The 17,142-nt window shown below is 41.8% G+C and overlaps 2 protein-coding genes across 3 annotated transcripts; one reads left to right on the top strand and one right to left on the bottom strand.

Annotated features, from left to right (window-relative positions):
• Window positions 1–958: 958 nt before the first annotated feature.
• On the bottom strand, window positions 959–10,598 carry ptpdc1a (protein tyrosine phosphatase domain containing 1a). 2 transcript variants are annotated; one of them, XM_079578691.1, is made up of 10 exons: window positions 10,263–10,598; window positions 7,453–7,548; window positions 5,088–5,259; window positions 4,487–4,567; window positions 4,297–4,415; window positions 3,874–4,011; window positions 2,711–3,795; window positions 2,442–2,627; window positions 2,200–2,310; window positions 963–1,726 (listed from the first exon to the last, which is right to left on the bottom strand). In XM_079578691.1, the coding sequence occupies exons 2-10, from the start codon at window positions 7,538–7,540 to the stop codon at window positions 1,613–1,615; spliced, it is 2,094 nt and encodes a 697-aa protein (XP_079434817.1). In that variant the 5' UTR covers window positions 7,541–7,548; window positions 10,263–10,598; the 3' UTR covers window positions 963–1,612. The 2 variants fall into 2 exon arrangements, with proteins under 2 accessions (XP_079434816.1, XP_079434817.1); XM_079578690.1 differs by lacking the exons at window positions 7,453–7,548; window positions 10,263–10,598 and adding an exon at window positions 5,341–5,603 and having other exon boundaries at window positions 959–1,726.
• A 1,679-nt stretch (window positions 10,599–12,277) lies between these two features.
• On the top strand, window positions 12,278–14,826 carry barx1 (BARX homeobox 1; the record flags this gene model as incomplete). Its single annotated transcript, XM_079578477.1, has 4 exons — window positions 12,278–12,479; window positions 13,354–13,645; window positions 14,056–14,140; window positions 14,656–14,826. The coding sequence occupies 4 exons, from the start codon at window positions 12,278–12,280 to the stop codon at window positions 14,824–14,826; spliced, it is 750 nt and encodes a 249-aa protein (XP_079434603.1).
• Window positions 14,827–17,142: the final 2,316 nt, after the last annotated feature.

Here is a 17,142-nt window from a genome sequence, read left to right on the forward strand (position 1 = left end):
TTTGAAGAAAATAATACATTGAAATGAGATTATAAATGGCAGTGAAGCTCCATTACTGAACTCCAGCTGACAGGGGCACTCCTTCTGAACAAGCTAGCCAGTTCTGCTGCGAGATCCCGCAAAAAATGAAATAAAAAGGCGGCGGCTATCCTGCTTTATCATGAACGCTGGTTGACGCGGCTACGAAGTGGTAGGTCTAGAGACAGAACATCTACTTGCATGGTCTTCGTGTCTCATTCTGTGAAGTAGATCCTCCATCACACTAGACTTGCTAGCATATTGATGAAGCTAGCAGTGAGCACATTACAGCGTGGGTTAGGTTAACAACGGGACTTTTGGGAACTGCGACGGCCTCTGCACAGCAGAAACCCCCACATTCCCGCTGAAAAACTCTTTAATAAACGTGTATGTAAAAATATTTTTGAAAGATCAAACGAAGTTTGTACGTACAAGGAAAAAATGTGCACCCACCTGGCTGCCATGTCAGTGTCCGCCCTCTGCGCGGTCCGGCTTCCTCGTATGTTTAGAACGCACTAGCCGACCATTAACGCCATCTACTGGACAGAAATGTGAATAGCAGCTAAATTCTGTCAATGGGAAAACTGAAAACAAAGCTATTTGTGCCTGTGCTTTGGTATTGTGCGTTACGACCACATAGCTACATTTAAAGTTTAGTTTATTTCAACAGGGACAATGTGCAAAAAAACATTAATTAAAGATGCTTTGCTTGCAGCAGATTTACCTTGAGCTAGTTTCCATCTGCAGTGCCTGAGCAAGTGAGTTACAAAACGTACAATTTAAAATATATTTAACCACTCAACTGGCATCTTTGGACATCTCCCACTGGCAGGGAGATGTCCAAAGAATAGAAGTTATTGAAATGGAAATAATAAAGTCGGAAATGCAATCATCTGAACACAGCTCTAGTCAGTCACAGTTTTAATATTGTACAGCTGCAAAAAAGAATAAATAAAAATAAATACATTTCCACAGTATATGTCTTAATCCATTTACACACAAATAAGGTTTATTAAAACCACAAGGCTGTTTGTTATTCAGTAGAGGGAGCAGATTGATGCTTTAAATGCACATACAACAGTTTTTGGTATTGATTTGGGATGTCCCAAAGCACAAACACTAAATTGCATTGCTAGAAGTAGCAAAAGTTTGAATTTCAAACTAAGAAACACATAGCATGCCAAGAAAGCAACTTGTCATTAGGTTACAGAACAATTAATATAAATAAGACACATAGTTCGCTTTGCTCTGCACAGTGTTAAATATCTTTGGGTTTAAATTAGAACCCTTTCCCAACACATTTAAATAATTTTACATTAAAACATCATGAGAACATGAGACTCAGTCATCGTCTAACTGTTTTACAGCTAAAATCAAGGAGTTCCCCAAACATTACAGTAGTACAACATAACTGTGGCACATGGACAATTGGCAGTGCTTAGGTCTATTAAGAGCATTAAAAGAAAACATATGTCAGTTTTAAATACAGTATATTTCAGTCTAGACATTGGCAGAAATCTGTTCTAAAAAATATGAATGCCCAGAAAATACAGTATACCCTGCTGAGATTTTTAAGAGGAATGTTAAGGCTGGATCAGGAGTCCTCATCGTCCTCCTGAGCTTTGTCACACAGTTCATGAAGAATTAAAGTCAAAATAGACTTAAGAGTTGAATAAAAGCCCTTGTTTATCTCTGAGTCAGGGTCAATCTGTAAAGCAAAGACAGCAGCTCAAAAAATCTGCATTAAAAACTGTACATTATACAGAAGAAGAAGAAGATCTTTATTTATATAGCGCCTTTCACAGACATATAGTCACAAAGCGCTTTACATGAGACAGTTGTACATTCACTCCATACTCGGTGGTGGAAAGCTACGTTTGTAGCTTCAGTTTCCCCTGGGGGAGACAGTCAGAGGCGCTTTCGCGACTACACACGTCTGCGCCAACGGACCCTCTGACCACCACCATTCACTCACACATCATTCATCCTGGCCTATTGTGCATGTTTTTAGTGGTAGGGGAAACCGGAGTGCCCGGAGGAAACCTACGCAGACACGGGGAGAACATGCAAACTCCACACAGAAAGGCCCCGTCCCTGGTGGGAATCGAACCCGGACCTTCTAGCTGTGAAGCGAGAGCACTAACCGCTGCGCTACCGTGCAGCAGAGCTGTTTTCACTCACCTTTGTAAACACTTTTATTGTTTGTGTGAGAAAACGTATTTCCACATCCTCAGGCAAAGGCAGAAGATGAGCAGCACATTCCAGAATGCAAAGAAGAGTCAGCCTGTGGCTCTGCGGTATAACGACAAGTCACAGTTACGTACTGTATCTAATGTGTGTATGAATGTGTGTGCATGTATAACACGTGTTATTAAGAAATAGGACTGGAGTTATATATTTTAACTAGAAGCACATTCACATACCTTTTCTAGTGAGTTTAGAGCCTCTTGAGGGTTGACATTGGTCTCACTCAATGCTGTCACATCCTCGCTGCTGATGATTGGCTCCTTCAGTTGCTCTAACCAGGACCACATCAGAGCAGACAGCACCAGTGGCTCTCTCTCCGTGCAAAGCCTCTCCCACACCCCTTCCCTGGAGTTCAGTTCAGTCTGTGGACCACAAATATCAGACCATCATAACCTCTCACACCAAACAGGCACACAGACGACAACCAAAAAAACACTTTCATTACCTGCCACATTGTAACTTTGGAATTCAGTTCAGGGTCTGTCTGGTCCATGGCCAAGGCTTTAGCTACAAGCAGACGTCTACTGTCGGGGGAGAGCTCTGACTGAAGGTTTATCAAAGGAACCTCCACTGACTCTCCTCTTCCCCCTACACTGGAGTGCTGCTCTGAAACAGCGACACCACAGCCTGTCTGGACAGCTGAGGCCGGTAGTGTAGAACTGTTATAGAAGCTTCTCAACGGTTCAGACAAATCTAAAGACAAACTCTGGTGGCCCTTCTGTAGTCGTTTCTTCAAAAATGGTGATTGTGCGTCTTTCTGAGCTTGAGGCTTAGGTATTTGAAGTTTGCTGTCACAGTCTGGATGGCAGAGGGTAGGCAATGTAGGCTGGCTACATGGAATAAGGCTGCTGTGAGAGAAAGAATGATGCACCAGATGGTTAAGTGGTTCTTTTTTGTTCACATCTCCCAAGTACAGTTCATCATAGTTGAGCTTATGAAGGACAGAGTCACTGTAGCTGAGGCCTTTGTAGGTGAGAGACAGTCGAAGAGGTATGTTCCAGTCCAGCTCATATTCGCTCATCAATGGCTGATCTTCAAGAGGCCGGACATGGAGAAGTGCTGGGCAGGACGGGTGGGATGAACAAGGTGACACTGGAATGCCCTTTCCTCTCAGTTCATTGCCGAGCTGCTGTAGGGCCTGCTGGGATACGGTTTTCTCCACTTCGGCAGTGAGGTCGGGAATCTCCAGCCACTGCTCCTCAATCTCCGCCAGTCGGTTCGCCGCGATGTCAGAAAGGAGCTGGCACACAAGCTGGACAATCTTTGGTACATGTTTGAGCTGGCGAGCCTCGTAGCCATGAAGCAGGTGGCGCTGGCGGGTCAGGTACTGGGACAAAGTGACAGCACAAGCTTTGGGTTCAGAGCAGGAGAAGATGTTGCGCAGAGGGATGAGGAATTGAGCAAACTCGCGGACACACAGCAGCTGGCCGCGTGTCTGGATGGAGTTGGGTCTTTTGGCACGTACAAACAGAATGGCCTGGTCAGCACTCATCCGGGAGGTAAACACCAAATAACAGGCCACCAGCACACCTAGAACAACACAATACTTTTGGAATCTTTTGTAATACTGTACATGAAATCAATATAACGCACGATACTGGCACAAACCTGTTCTTCCGAGGCCAGCATGACAGTGGATAGCCATTTTGCCCTCTTGAACAGCAAATGACATGACTTTGACCATGTCTAGGATTGTAGTGAGGGATGCCACACCATAGTCTTTCCAGCCAAAGTTGTAGTAATAGACTGAAAGAGTAGAGTTAAAGCAGTAAACATGATTAGCGCTAATAAAAATCTCAAGGGCGCTCGTTAAAGGCTGCAGAACAAAAATCTCAGCAGTAAATACCCGGTTACATGGGACTATTATACTGCTTAAACAAAAACACGCTCTCATTCATAATTTTGAGAAAAGCTTTAAGCCCATCCTTCTGCAGCTTCTTAGAAAGGAGATGCTTAAGGACATACATCCTGTGCCGCTTTCATGTTACAAATAGACACGGTAATCGAGACCCGTGCACAGGTTGTACTCACTGCCTGCCTCCATGAAGATCTCAGGTTTGTAAGTGAAGCCACTCTCCTGTTCTAAAGGGTTTCCACAGCTCGCATGCTCTCCAGGCCGCTGCAGGTTAATGACTGTCTTCAACCCGCAACTGAGCCAGAAAACAACAACGTTCAATTCACATAAAAACAAACAATATTCAGATGTTTCTGGAACACATACCGCCGGAACTGTTCAATAATATGGTATTTCTCTATGATCTCAGTAGAAGGCCTGGCCATAGCTAGCAAGTTGTCAGTTATCCTAGGAAAAAAGCACATGATATGTTACAATACTGAGCAAAACTGACCATTTGGTGGCGGGTGTTAAGCATTAAGAAAATGTTTCTTCTTCTTCTTCTACTTGTACAAATACTTTACAAGAGCATTGAGTAGTTATCTACACTTTTAATATTCTCATGGTACTACCATAGTTTTAAACCAAACATTATAAACTATGCCTAAAGTATAAAGTGAGACATGCTAGTCTAGGTCTTTGTTAAATACTTTTTATGCAAAAATATCTGCCTTAACTATTTGTGAAATGTAGCTTAGCAACAGCTTCTAATAACGACCAAATGATATCCATGTTTCCAAATATTGAGCTGGCCCGAACTAAACAAATAAAAATCAATAACAACCAAGCACTTAACTAGAGCAGATGATTTATTACTTTCAATAAAGTGATTTTAAAAGCATTGTATTGTAGAGGACAAGTTACGCAATCATTGATTGAGCCTCCAGTGACCAGCACTGGTGGTGTAGGGCAGAGTGTACAGACGTACCAGGATGAGTAGAGCCCTTTGATGGCCTGCTCCTCATCGCTCCAGCGAGAGGGGTTTTCATATTTACACGCTCTCCCTCCACAGGCCATGGAGCACTGCATATGGCCCGGGATAACATGCCTCAGGGTCTCCCCCATCTTGGTGTACTTCGCTGTTGGGATCCTTGCAGTGGCTACAAGACAAAGACGAAAAAACACATATAAAGCTGGGAAAATAAACAGAGTAAACCAACCAACAAAGAGAAAAGTTTTACGCTCAGCCAGAATTTTCTCCTCACTGACAGCTGCCATGACTCTGCGACTTTCCAAAGCAGAGCCACGTCTGCGTCTCAAGACTCTGAGCAGAGTGTCACAGGCCGAGTGGCGCCGTTCATGGCCCCGTTCACTGGGCACCATGTCCCCCTCCAATGAGCCTCTGTGCCGCTGCATGCTACTGTCCTATAGTCTGCCACCTACTGTAGCCTCAACTAACTGTGCTGCCGACTCAGTGCAATGTGCCCAAGCTGAATCATCAAACAACAATCAGTCATAGGCAAAGAGAGCCAATACAACCTATCAGCAGCATCTAAATGTCACCATGACAACTATTTCCAAAGCCCTCACAGGGAGGTGGGCTGGGCACAGCGCACATACCACATACGCAGATTGGCGGCAGCTATCAAAGAATGCAGAGCAGCTCAGGCCTTGTTCAAAAGATCTGTTCAAATTCATGATGAGGCATCACTGACAGATGTGTATTAATGATATATCATCTATTATGGTTGTCCATTTGCACATAGTTCCCCACAATGTCAGTGAGCCAAAGTGGTTGGTATTCAACAGCTAACCAGCCGAACTTGTTGGCAAAGAGAGAGAGGAAAATCTGAATTCTAGAGAGATGGAAGAGATTAGGTGCTTTGGTTTCATCATGTTTTTTAACAAACAAACATTACCACTGATCAATCATTGCATAACAAGTCAATACACTTTCGAGCATTGAATGCGATAGCAATTATTATTTCTGTAATGGGCTACGCACAGAACTGACATGTGATTTCTGACTGGACTTTCCAACGTCAGCAGCTCTACTGCTTCCTGTTTATTTAATTACTCACATCTGATGTAATGTTTTTACCATGCGTAACATACGGTTCTCAATGTCATTTGAAATATCAATTAATCTGTCAAATTTGGGATTTATTTCATGGATAACTCTATTGTTACAGCGGTATAATCTTCTAATATTGTTGTATTTTTTTATATTGTTGTAGACACAATATTATTTGCATGCACACTCTAGCTGATCTTGACTGAGGTCAGGACCATGCGCAGATGGAGAGCAGCTCCATCAGAGCAGCATAAACACTGACAGTGTAGGACACAGGGGCATGTGCTTAAAAAGTAAAAGGAAATAAAGGATGTAAATTGTTTGAGTTTATCATATTTGCAAGAAAAACAATCTATCTTTGAACTAATCTTTCCAATAGGCGCAAGGGTGGGATTTTGAAGTAGTTTGTATGTAGTCAGTTATATCTAATATAATAATATATTTAATATATATTGAAGGACCTCAGGAAGACTAGCTGCCATTAAACAGGCAGCTAATGGGGATCCTAATAAAACAATAAACAATATATCGTGAAATACATGGTCATTGTAATATTTCATTTTTTATATCAGGATATAAATTTTAGGCCATATTGCCATGCCCTAAAAAATATTTTATTTTTCAGCCTTATGTCACAGTGGTTTGGCATTTTTGCTTTACTATCCTGGTCAGTTGTGAAAGATTGGAAAGAAATCAGATTACCGGTTTATAAATAGATTATGCTGTTTACATGTCACTTCAATAATCTCAGAACATCAAAGATCAAATCATGATCAGATTCATGGTGTGCATGTAAACGTGGAAGACCAGTGGCCAATCGAAGGTCATGTGTCACTTCTGTGCATATAGACCATTAAATAATGTTTAGCTACTGATGTAGATCGATATAATTATTAAAGCAAATGATGTGGGGTTTTTTGTGATTAGTGTGATCTGTAATCCTGTCTTGGAGCTGGAAACCAGCACAGGATTCACCTGAAGCCAAAAAGTGAACTGATCCTGCTCAGTGATGCTCTGAGGCAGCGCCGAATGAATTCACCAACAACTCGACAACCCTCAGAGCATATCAATGAAAATAGCCTGTCAAAAAGATCCTTTAAGATACACAAAAGATAAGACAAACAATAAAATATAAAAAATCTATAAAAAGTGAGTACCTAAATATAGCACATTGTGCAAATGTTATCCATAGAACACAGAATATTTTAGGAAGATTCAGAAATTGTTATTCTTTGGCATTAGTCTGACAAAATATCTAAAAAATAATAATTGCTCTTACCCATCTCCATGTTTGCGCTGTTGGCTCCAGAGTGAACTCCAGCGCTGAGGAGGGGAAGGTCACTCACGAGGCTGACTCCGGCTGCCATGGCACAAGCTGAAGGTGGGGACAAAAACTGTCAAATACACACCAATGGGAGCGGCTGTGCGCGGCTCTGTGGGCGGGCGGCTGATAGCGAGGTGAGCACATAAATGAGATATGAGCGTTGCCTGGCAGGACACTCAAGGGAACAGGCAAAAGTGCAAACTGAGCCACCAAGTCAGCAGCTCAGGTGTCACCGGTGAACAACTGCACCTCTGGGAGGAAGAGGGTGTGGTCCGCACATCAGGGAAGAAGAGCCTCGAATGCACAATGGATGGAGTGAACTGTTTGGAACTGGCATTATCAGAAAATCAATGAAAAATATACAAAGTGCATGATCATTTTTTGAGAGACTTGCTAATTTTATTCAACGTTTTTCTTGTACCTCATCACAGTCATGTCCTGTTTCCTACTACTTGTGGTTGTGGTAGCACTACACAACTTTTACAGGCGTATAAAAAACAGGCCAGCAACACATAAAGGCATATTTCTAAGCATTGTTTACCCAATATGAATACTTTTACTCAGCAGCACCACTCGGCACTCACAGACCTAATAGAGCTGAACAGGCCCCTTCCGGTCACGTGTTAAAAAATGTCACATTCATATTTAGCATTGATTTTCAAAAAAATCTAATATTAAGAGTTTACAAGCACAACACCGGCTAATCAGCTATGTGCTAACTCATGGACATAAAACATACATGGTTTAATTGAAAATTGATGTTATAAACTGAAAAGTTGAGCAAGAGTCAGTAGACATGCACATCCAAAGCTGAGTAGCGTGTAAGAGTCAAAAGTAAACAATGAAAAAAAACGAAGGTGACTCTGCACAGCTTGAGCTTCCAAAAAGGGACTTTTATTTCTTGCACCACATGTGACGTTTTGGGCGTGTGAGCCCTTCATCAGACATGAAGAAACACCGTTTCTTTACAGGGACAGAAACTCTGCACCTTCACAGCACACGTCTCAACATGCTCCGTTCACGACTGAGCAGATCCTTGTGCTGCAAATAGTGATGTTTTGTGATAGCCTGATGACCATTTGACATTTGACTTTTGCCATTCACGATAACATTAGAAGCTGCTGAGTGCTGGCATGAACTGCCGTGTTGCGTCAAAAGTGTTCAGGTTTCAAGTGACTAGGGTTAATGGGAATGCACCGAATACAGCGTTTAAATCCTGCATGTGCTCTGAATGCATTGTGGGAGATCAGACGGAAGGAGTTCTGTTGTTTATGTTGCACAGTATTTGTCACAACAGTCGTATGTCTTACACTGCATGAATAAAATGCGTAGGTTTCCTCCGGGTACTCCGGTTTCCCCTACCACTAAAAACATGTGCAATAGGTGAATCCTCCAGCCAGGTGATTCTGACCATCAGCCTGGCTCCACATCATGGAGATGGGTCCCCGGGCGCGGCACTGCCGTCGACCACTGCTCCTTACGGGTTGCCCCAGCGGCATCGAAGGATGGGTTAAATGCAGAGAACAAATTTCCCTACGGGGACAATAAAGTTAACAAACAAACAAACAAAAATGCTTGCCTAAATTTGGAACGTTATTCTTACTACTCATCTTATCATATTTAGGCATGCTTCAATTTGTATTTTATTTTATTTTTCGCAGTCATGATTTTTTATCTTTTACTCTTTGCTTTCTGATTGTTGAACCATAATTTGTTCATGTGGCCCCTTTGTTCTTGTGCATCTGCAGACAGGGCCAGGTCATGATGAGGTCACAGCTGCATACCTGTTTGAATGTGAGGCTCCTGTAGTCAGTGAATTATTGATGCTGTAAAGTTAGAGCCTGTCTTTTTCCATCCACAATGCCTTTTGGACTCCTCCAGCTGTAATTGACACTTCTCTTAAACTGGTATGACACTAAAGCACAGTGCAACAGAGGGGGAATCAGAACTAGCTCTGGTGTCACGTCAGGACAGTGTAGTTTGGATGTGAGAACAGGTGGCCCTTGTAGCCAAAGAATGAGCAAGAGACCTGGAAAGCTTGGGTTTTCGTTTTGGGGTCATCTCAGAGACTCAGGTGCATATGGTGGTAGCATATTTGGTGCACACTTTATTAAGGCTAAATATCAACCGCTGTGTAAGCCATAAGAGAAATTAGCCCCCAAAAAATGTATGAGGCCAACATACTGAGAACTACTGTGATGGAAATGGGTGGCATGAAAGCTCTCTATACAGTCAGAAATGTTGCCAGTGAGTGTGGGATGTGTGATATCTGACAAGATGGTCCCCATGGATTGACGTGTGGAAGATGATTGTGAAATAAAGCAGCAGGAAATATAACAACAGGCCAGGCTGATAGTTTGGTTTCACAGCACATCAGCAGCCGGGTGTTTCAAAAATAGAGAGCAATACACATTATTGTGAACTAATATGACTTTTATAAAATGTGAGCCTACAACAGTCTGTAAACTTGGCTAAATTTGTCACAAAATGTGTTATTTATCATCATAAATAAAGAGTTCTCATGTTACTGTAATGGTAAAGTTACTCATAAAGAAAATAAATAACAGCAACACCCGCGGGCTCTCCAACTAGCTAAGTGTAGTAGTAGTAGTAGTAGTAGTAGTAGTAGTAGTAGTAGTAGTAGTAGTAGTAGTAGTAGTAGTAGTAGTAATCTACACAGTAAGGACAGTGGTGCTGATGTCGTAGGGAAAGATTTACCGTTATAGCTAGGTAAAAGATTAGCCGAAGCTAACGCACCAACTTACTGTTTTTCCTGCTTTTAAGTCCGACTTCCTTTTTGAGCGTTTTGACATAACAGGTTCATTTGTCGATGACCATGGTCGTGTTTATATCCGAGCCAGTCAAAGCCCGGTTGTCCAGTAGCCACATCATTTGGTCGGCTAAGTACTTTAGCAACCTGACATGTTGTCCTGAAGAACTGTCCAGCGCTGTCACGTGACCAAACGTACGCAACAGCTGTCAGCTGTTTGACGAACCTCCTCCTCACCCATAAATGTGGGCATTTATGTTAGACTCTTCTTTTGCCCTAAGCAGAATTCTTTTGGCAAGATCATTTGGATAACAGTGTTACGACGCCCTACTTGTAATATCTGGAGTAACCAGCAGAGGGCGGTGTGTGCACATAGAGGGCTCTTCTTCCCGGCCTGTCCACCAGTTTCCTCCTTTTTAAAAATCAAATTCAACTTAAAAGCCCAATTTTGTTTAATTTTGTTTGTGTGTATGGACTTTTGTTAATTGTTTAATTGTTTGGTTGTTGTTGTTGTTGTTGTTGTTGTTGTTGTTGTTGTTGTGTCTGATTGGCCAACCAATAGTCTGCCTGTCACCATTGTTCTCATATTGAATCCACTGCACCTCCATGTGTAAGTTTGTTGTCTGTTTTCTACGCCTTAGATTTCCAGATTTGTCAAAATTCACACGTCGTTAAAATTTTGCAGAAATTTGGCATTTTATTTGATTTTGGTTGAGCAGATTCTTGGTGTTTCTCACACCACCGCATTTAGACGTAGGCCTAATATGTCTATAGCCTATTCAATTGTGGAATTGCCCATGACTAATAATTGTCCAAAATGCATATAGTTAAAATGTGGTGATTAAATTTAAGTTCAGCCGAGGCCATTAATATGGCATGTTTGTTTTGTTGTCATAAAATGCAGACATTTGTATTGGCTTGCTCGCCTATAGCGTAGGCCTATGTTGGCTGTCCAAACTGTTGTTTAAATGCAATGAAGAAACGCCTCTCAAATAGCCATTAACAAAGGCTACCCCCATTAAAGTGTCGTCTTCTGCCGTGTGTAGACCAGGGGCGCAGATAGGTTTTTGAAACTGGGGGGGACAAAGCTGCTCAGGCATGACAACCTATCAAACTTAATTGCCCATCATTGCAAGACAATAATGCGTATTGGTACGGTTTCTAATCACTCACCAAGCATGCCACATGACGTATGAAAAAGCAGTCCTGACGTAGGCTACACTGTCTGATAACCAAGTAAACCAACAGCTCGCGTTTCGCATTTTGACACACGCACAGCCCAGTCAACACAAACACATGAGCGCAATACCGTTTCTCGCCGCATATCAAAGTGAATGGTCAAGGGAGGCGCTGTTTCGCACATTGCAAAATGCTTGCAAGATATTTTTCTTCATAAAAGTGAGGGGGACGGATCCAGGTGAATGAAAATCTGGGTACGTCATGTCCCCCCCGTCCCCCCCGCTATCTGCGCCCATGGTGTAGACCACTTTAACTATAACTGTTAAAACGACCCAACAAACGTTTCCTCTGCCAGAAAGGTTACAACATTTCCACTGCTGTCAAATAATCTGTACGTCCCTAAGTCACCAGTGTCTGAAGTGCGTCTCCTTATTTTCTTCCCTTTTGCATAAAAACCATGCCAGTCTATGTTTTTGCATGTGCAGATGGAGGCCAGCAGCAGACGAGCACGAGAAGAGGTGGAGCTTTAACGATCTCATAAAACTCAAAGTCTATCCCACCACTCACTGCCAAGGTGACGCGCTCAGGCTCAAGAGCTGCTCACATCTCTCCAAAAGTGGGCACGGAGGAGGCGACCTCCCCAGTTTGGTCAAAGGTTAGCTCTAGGTTACAAGTGAACGGAGCTTTAATATATAGCCTGGATTTACGCGCAAAGACGCACGGTGTTGTATCTGGATAACTGTGATGTGAAGCGCTGGTTCTGGACTTATAGGACACTGCAGAGGAAATATGTGTCATTGAGGTGCGAGGGAAGGTGACCAGAGCCTTACCATGCAGCATCCCTTGGACATGGGGGCGCATTTCTACCCTCCAGATGCGCACCTCGACCATAGGACGCACCGCTACCGGAGTTTCATGATAGAGGAGATTCTCACTGACCATGAGGAACAGAAAGCCTCCGCTCACGCCGGAGAGTTGCTCAAGTTTGGCGTCCAGGCTCTGCTGTCTGCTCGGCCCTTCCACAGTCAGCTTGGTAAGACGAGGGTCAAATCTTTCACGCTCGACTGGTGGATGTTTTTCTCGTCTATTAACTTTAACGCATGCGGAAAACGCGATTCAGTTATTCATTATTTGCAAATTAGTAAAAATGTAAAATTATTAGCAAAACACCATGTTCTTTTTATTTGCTTCCCTTTTTGTAGAAAAACGTAGCCCTAAATCAGACATGATAATTAAGACGTCTTACTTCAGACGGTTAGAATTGATCTTGTCAGATTCGGGTCAGTTGATAATTTAATATTGGCTTTTTTTTAAATGACAATGATCAATGAAAACTGATTAATCATACATTTGTAATTGTTGCATGTGGTAGGCAAGCAGAGTCGTGCGTAACAGCCGTATATCATTGCGTAAAAGTTCAGCCAACTTTTCTTTTCAATATTGAAGTCAGTAAAGTGTCTTATAAACTTAAATATTTACAGAGATTTTAAATCTGAATTATGGTGCACGAAATAGGAGTGTCTGTAACAAAAAAATGTAATCCAAGGTTTGCTTGAATTGTATGATTGTGCGTGATAAAACTGGGGTAGGCCTTTAATTCGCTCTATCATAAATAACATGGTGTTGCGGCCAAAATGTTGAAGCAACGAAGCAGCACCAAGAACCAAATAGACAAAAAAAAGCTAATTATTTAAAAGTCTTAATGCGTGTAACCGTTAAAATGTTTTGCAAAAATTCAACAACTTGTCTTTTTAATTGTTTAACTTGTCATCTTGTCTCTTTAAGAGATTGTATTTGTTCCAGAAGTGCGTCTAATTTTGCAGAGTCTTTTCCTCCTAAATAAATAGGCCGGACATAATAATAATAGTGCTTTAACGGAGTCTGATTGCTCTTGTGTGTCCGTGCAGTGCTCAAAGGGGATCAGACCAGTCTGCTCAAGTTCCCCATGTCACCTTTGTCCTGCTCGCTTGCCTCTCCGCTTGGTTCCCCTCTTCTGTCCGCTGCGCCGGGCCTTCAAATCGGCTCTGCGTCTCACCACCTGCCACTGGACCTTCACCTCCGCGGGAAATTGGAGCACGTTGCGGACGGGGTTGGCAAAACGAAGAAGGGTCGTCGTAGCCGCACAGTATTCACCGAGCTGCAGCTCATGGGCCTGGAGAAGCGCTTCGAGAAGCAGAAGTACTTGTCCACCCCGGATAGGTAAATCCAGGCCTTTTTCTATAGGCTATAATAAACAGAAAGTGCCACCTTGGGGCATAATGCGCATGGACACATTTGCTGGTTCGAAGCAAGTGCTCAGTTTTTTTTTTCCCAAATCACGGCGACACAAAATATTACTGCAAACACCTGTAGGTTATTTGTTCCCCAAAACATTTGGTATTAATCGTAAAAAAATACGAATATCTGATAATACATTAGAAGGAATATAATTCCTATTTTTTATTGCGTAAAGCATCAAACTGGCTGTGTGATAAGCGCATCCTGTGGGAGGAAAAGAGGGAAACGAATAGATCAGCAAGTCACTATCATCAAATGTTTAGATTTTGCCATGGATACAGACATTGTAGTGTTATTTTAAAATATTTAGGATGATTTGTTTTTTTTTACAGAATAGATCTGGCAGAGTCCTTGGGTCTCAGTCAGCTTCAAGTGAAAACGTGGTACCAAAACAGAAGAATGAAGTGGAAGAAAATTGTAAGTAACATTTCTAAATTCACGACGCCTTGGATTATGAATGTAATTATGACATAGTATATTAGAAGAACAAAGCTGTTTTATTGTAGGTGTTGCAGATTTTGAAATTGTAAAAGCAAAGAATTGCAATTCTCTAGACAGTATATGCAAAACATAAACATATGAGAGAAATCTTATCTTATCTTTTTCATCATATTGGCAAAATTAAATAATGTTATCTATAGGGCATATGCCAAAAGTTTGAAGTGTTAAACAGACAAGCTTATTCCAGTTGCATTGTGAGGTTAATACATGGATGAATGCACAATAGCTTAGAGGATAAGGCTGCAGAACATGGACACTGTACTTGAACGTTGTGAGATTGACTCTTTGTGCTGATCGTCTTCTTCATCTCCCCTCGCTCTTTATTCCACAGAAACAACAATAACACATTAACCTTCGTTTTTACTCAAACGTAAATGATGTCCATCCATGACATTCTTACTGTAACCTTTATTTTGGTGTGTGTCCTGCAGGTGCTACAGGGGGGAGGTCTGGAGTCGCCTACGAAACCCAAAGGGCGTCCAAAGAAGAACTCCATCCCGAGCAGTGAGCAGCTGTGTGAGCAGGAGAGAGTGGCCGCAGACCCTGAGCACCACACGGACTCTGCTTCAGGCGCCCACTTAGACAGCTCTCAGGAGGAGTGACTCTGGACTCTGTAAGAGTGAATCTAACGGACAGCAAAGACTTTCAAGCAGTGAGGAGCGGCCCACCTGCAGTGAACTGAAATCGGAGCGCTTTTAGAGGACAGAAACCAAATTGAACAGCCGTGTCTTGAGCTAATTCTGGCCACTTTTGAGGACTGGACTCAAGCGTACGCAGTAGGTCAACATTTTGTATTCTAAGGACCTCTCGCTGGCATTCCTTTTGTGTAACTGTTTTAATTATTAAATGTATTTTCACTAATGCACTGCTCTTTGTTCACTTTTCACAATTGTAGTAATTTAACAATGAGAAAAAGAAACACATTCTGGGCTACAAGATTATAACAAACCACAATTCTCAGAATGCTGCCACTCTGGCTAAAAACACTGAAGGCCATTGGAAACATTGCAGGCTGTCTTGAACTTAAGATCTATATTTACGACAAAAATCACAAAAATATCTGCCATGGATTTCGAGCTACAGTGTAAATTATTAATCAGAGCCAAGGATAAAAACATAATTCAACAGAAATATATGTATTGTCTTCAAAGTGAAATATCGCTTGTATGACATTCTTACAATACGTAAAAGGATAACATTATGTATTTTGTCTTCATAAGTGTCTGCAAAAGAAGGCCCATTAGAGCTCTTTTTGTCTCTCCTGCAAAGTCACTTGAAGCTCTTTGTGAATATTCCAATGTTGGTTCAATACTATGATTATCTTTAGGCATCAGAAAAATATTTAATAAGAAATTCCGATACATCTGATACATGCTCGTCTCACAGTTATTGTGCACATAGTTGTATGGCAGCGATTCGCAAAAGACTAAAGATCCGACCAACAATCAATTTAAAAATATAAACATTAAAGTAAATAAAAAATACATGCTGACAGAATAAATAATTTGTAATTCAGTAATATTAAATAGATAAACATTATGTTTAAATTTTGCCGAATGTATTTGTGGATTCGACTTTACAGAGTTATTTCACTCGTCATTCTTGAGAGTACAAAGTATTTAAACTATGAAGGAAAAAGTGCAGGAATTAAAAAAAATAGTTTTTTTTAGTTTTTTTAGTTTTTAAAAAAAAGAAAAACAAATATACAGTGATAATCAATGGTGGCGCTGAGTTACTAGAACATTATTTTGGCCTTTATTTGACCGTCCTTTAAAGATTCAGTATCACATATCTTTGTGCCTCGTCCTACACTAATAAGGAAAAGGGTCTGGCTCGCCTGACTAAAAAAAATAAATACTGGTGCTCTAACTCAGTGGTTGCCAATCGTTTTTGTCTCACATACTCCTGACGTTTCTTTTATACTTCACGCGCCCCTTATGTTGAGATTGCTGCCAATTATTTTGAAAATAATCAACTATAGCTTAGATTGTGTAAAAAAGACAAAGTGATCTGTTCAAAACATGGCTTACTGACACTTTTTTTCAATTAGTCTTTTTTGAATCTGAAGTAACTCCAAGTACCACCTGCTAAGTGCTTTCATACCCCCAGCGACCAACGTACCCCTGATTAGGAAACACTGCTCTACATATTAAAAAGCCACAGCAAACGATTCCTTCCTCTCTTGAACACTAAAACACAAAATCGTCCCAACATTTACAGACACAATTTAGAGTCACTGAAGCATGCCAAGTCCGTTTTTACGTGCATTGGTAGCTCATTATTGTGCGGCGGTGGTGGTGCTGTGGAGGAGGATGATCATGGGGTTCACTTTGCCACAAGGAGCCAGGTTCTTCAAATTCCAGCTAATCATCAGAGGGATGCTTTGTGAGTGCACCTTTCTGGCTGGTGGTCTCCATTTCACCTTCTCCGCCTGCTTCAGAACATCTGTGCCATTAACACACATGTGCCGGCCCCATCATATGAACCTATGGAGCCTCAATCAGCCGCTGCTCGAATAACTCCTGTCACAGCCTTAATCATGCACTTTAACGACAACTTTATAAACATTCGGAGAAGTACAATTCAAGCTGTAATGTCACCAAATAATAGTAATTCTGGCTTCTCAGTTGATAAACCCTGGTGCTATGTTGTGTCCTTGGAGCAAAAGGTTTCTAAAAGTAGTCTGCAGTTGTATGTGGGTGGGCAGTGCCGTATGTCCAGGCACTCGTTTTCTCTCATATTAGTCCTTTCTCGAACCGCCTTTTGACATAATAATCATGTGGAAGAGTGAGATTAATCCACATGTGAACATCCACTGAATCATTTGTGGACGGACACTGCTGCTGCTGCTGGTGGTGGCGTGATGGCGCTGTGGAAGACTAAGTTGACCCCAATTTCACAAAGCGGGTGTTTATGGA

The sequence above is a fragment of the Gobius niger genome (assembly GCF_951799975.1).
Source record: "Gobius niger genome assembly, chromosome: 20".
In the NCBI taxonomy this organism is placed as follows: Eukaryota; Metazoa; Chordata; class Actinopteri; order Gobiiformes; family Gobiidae; genus Gobius; species Gobius niger.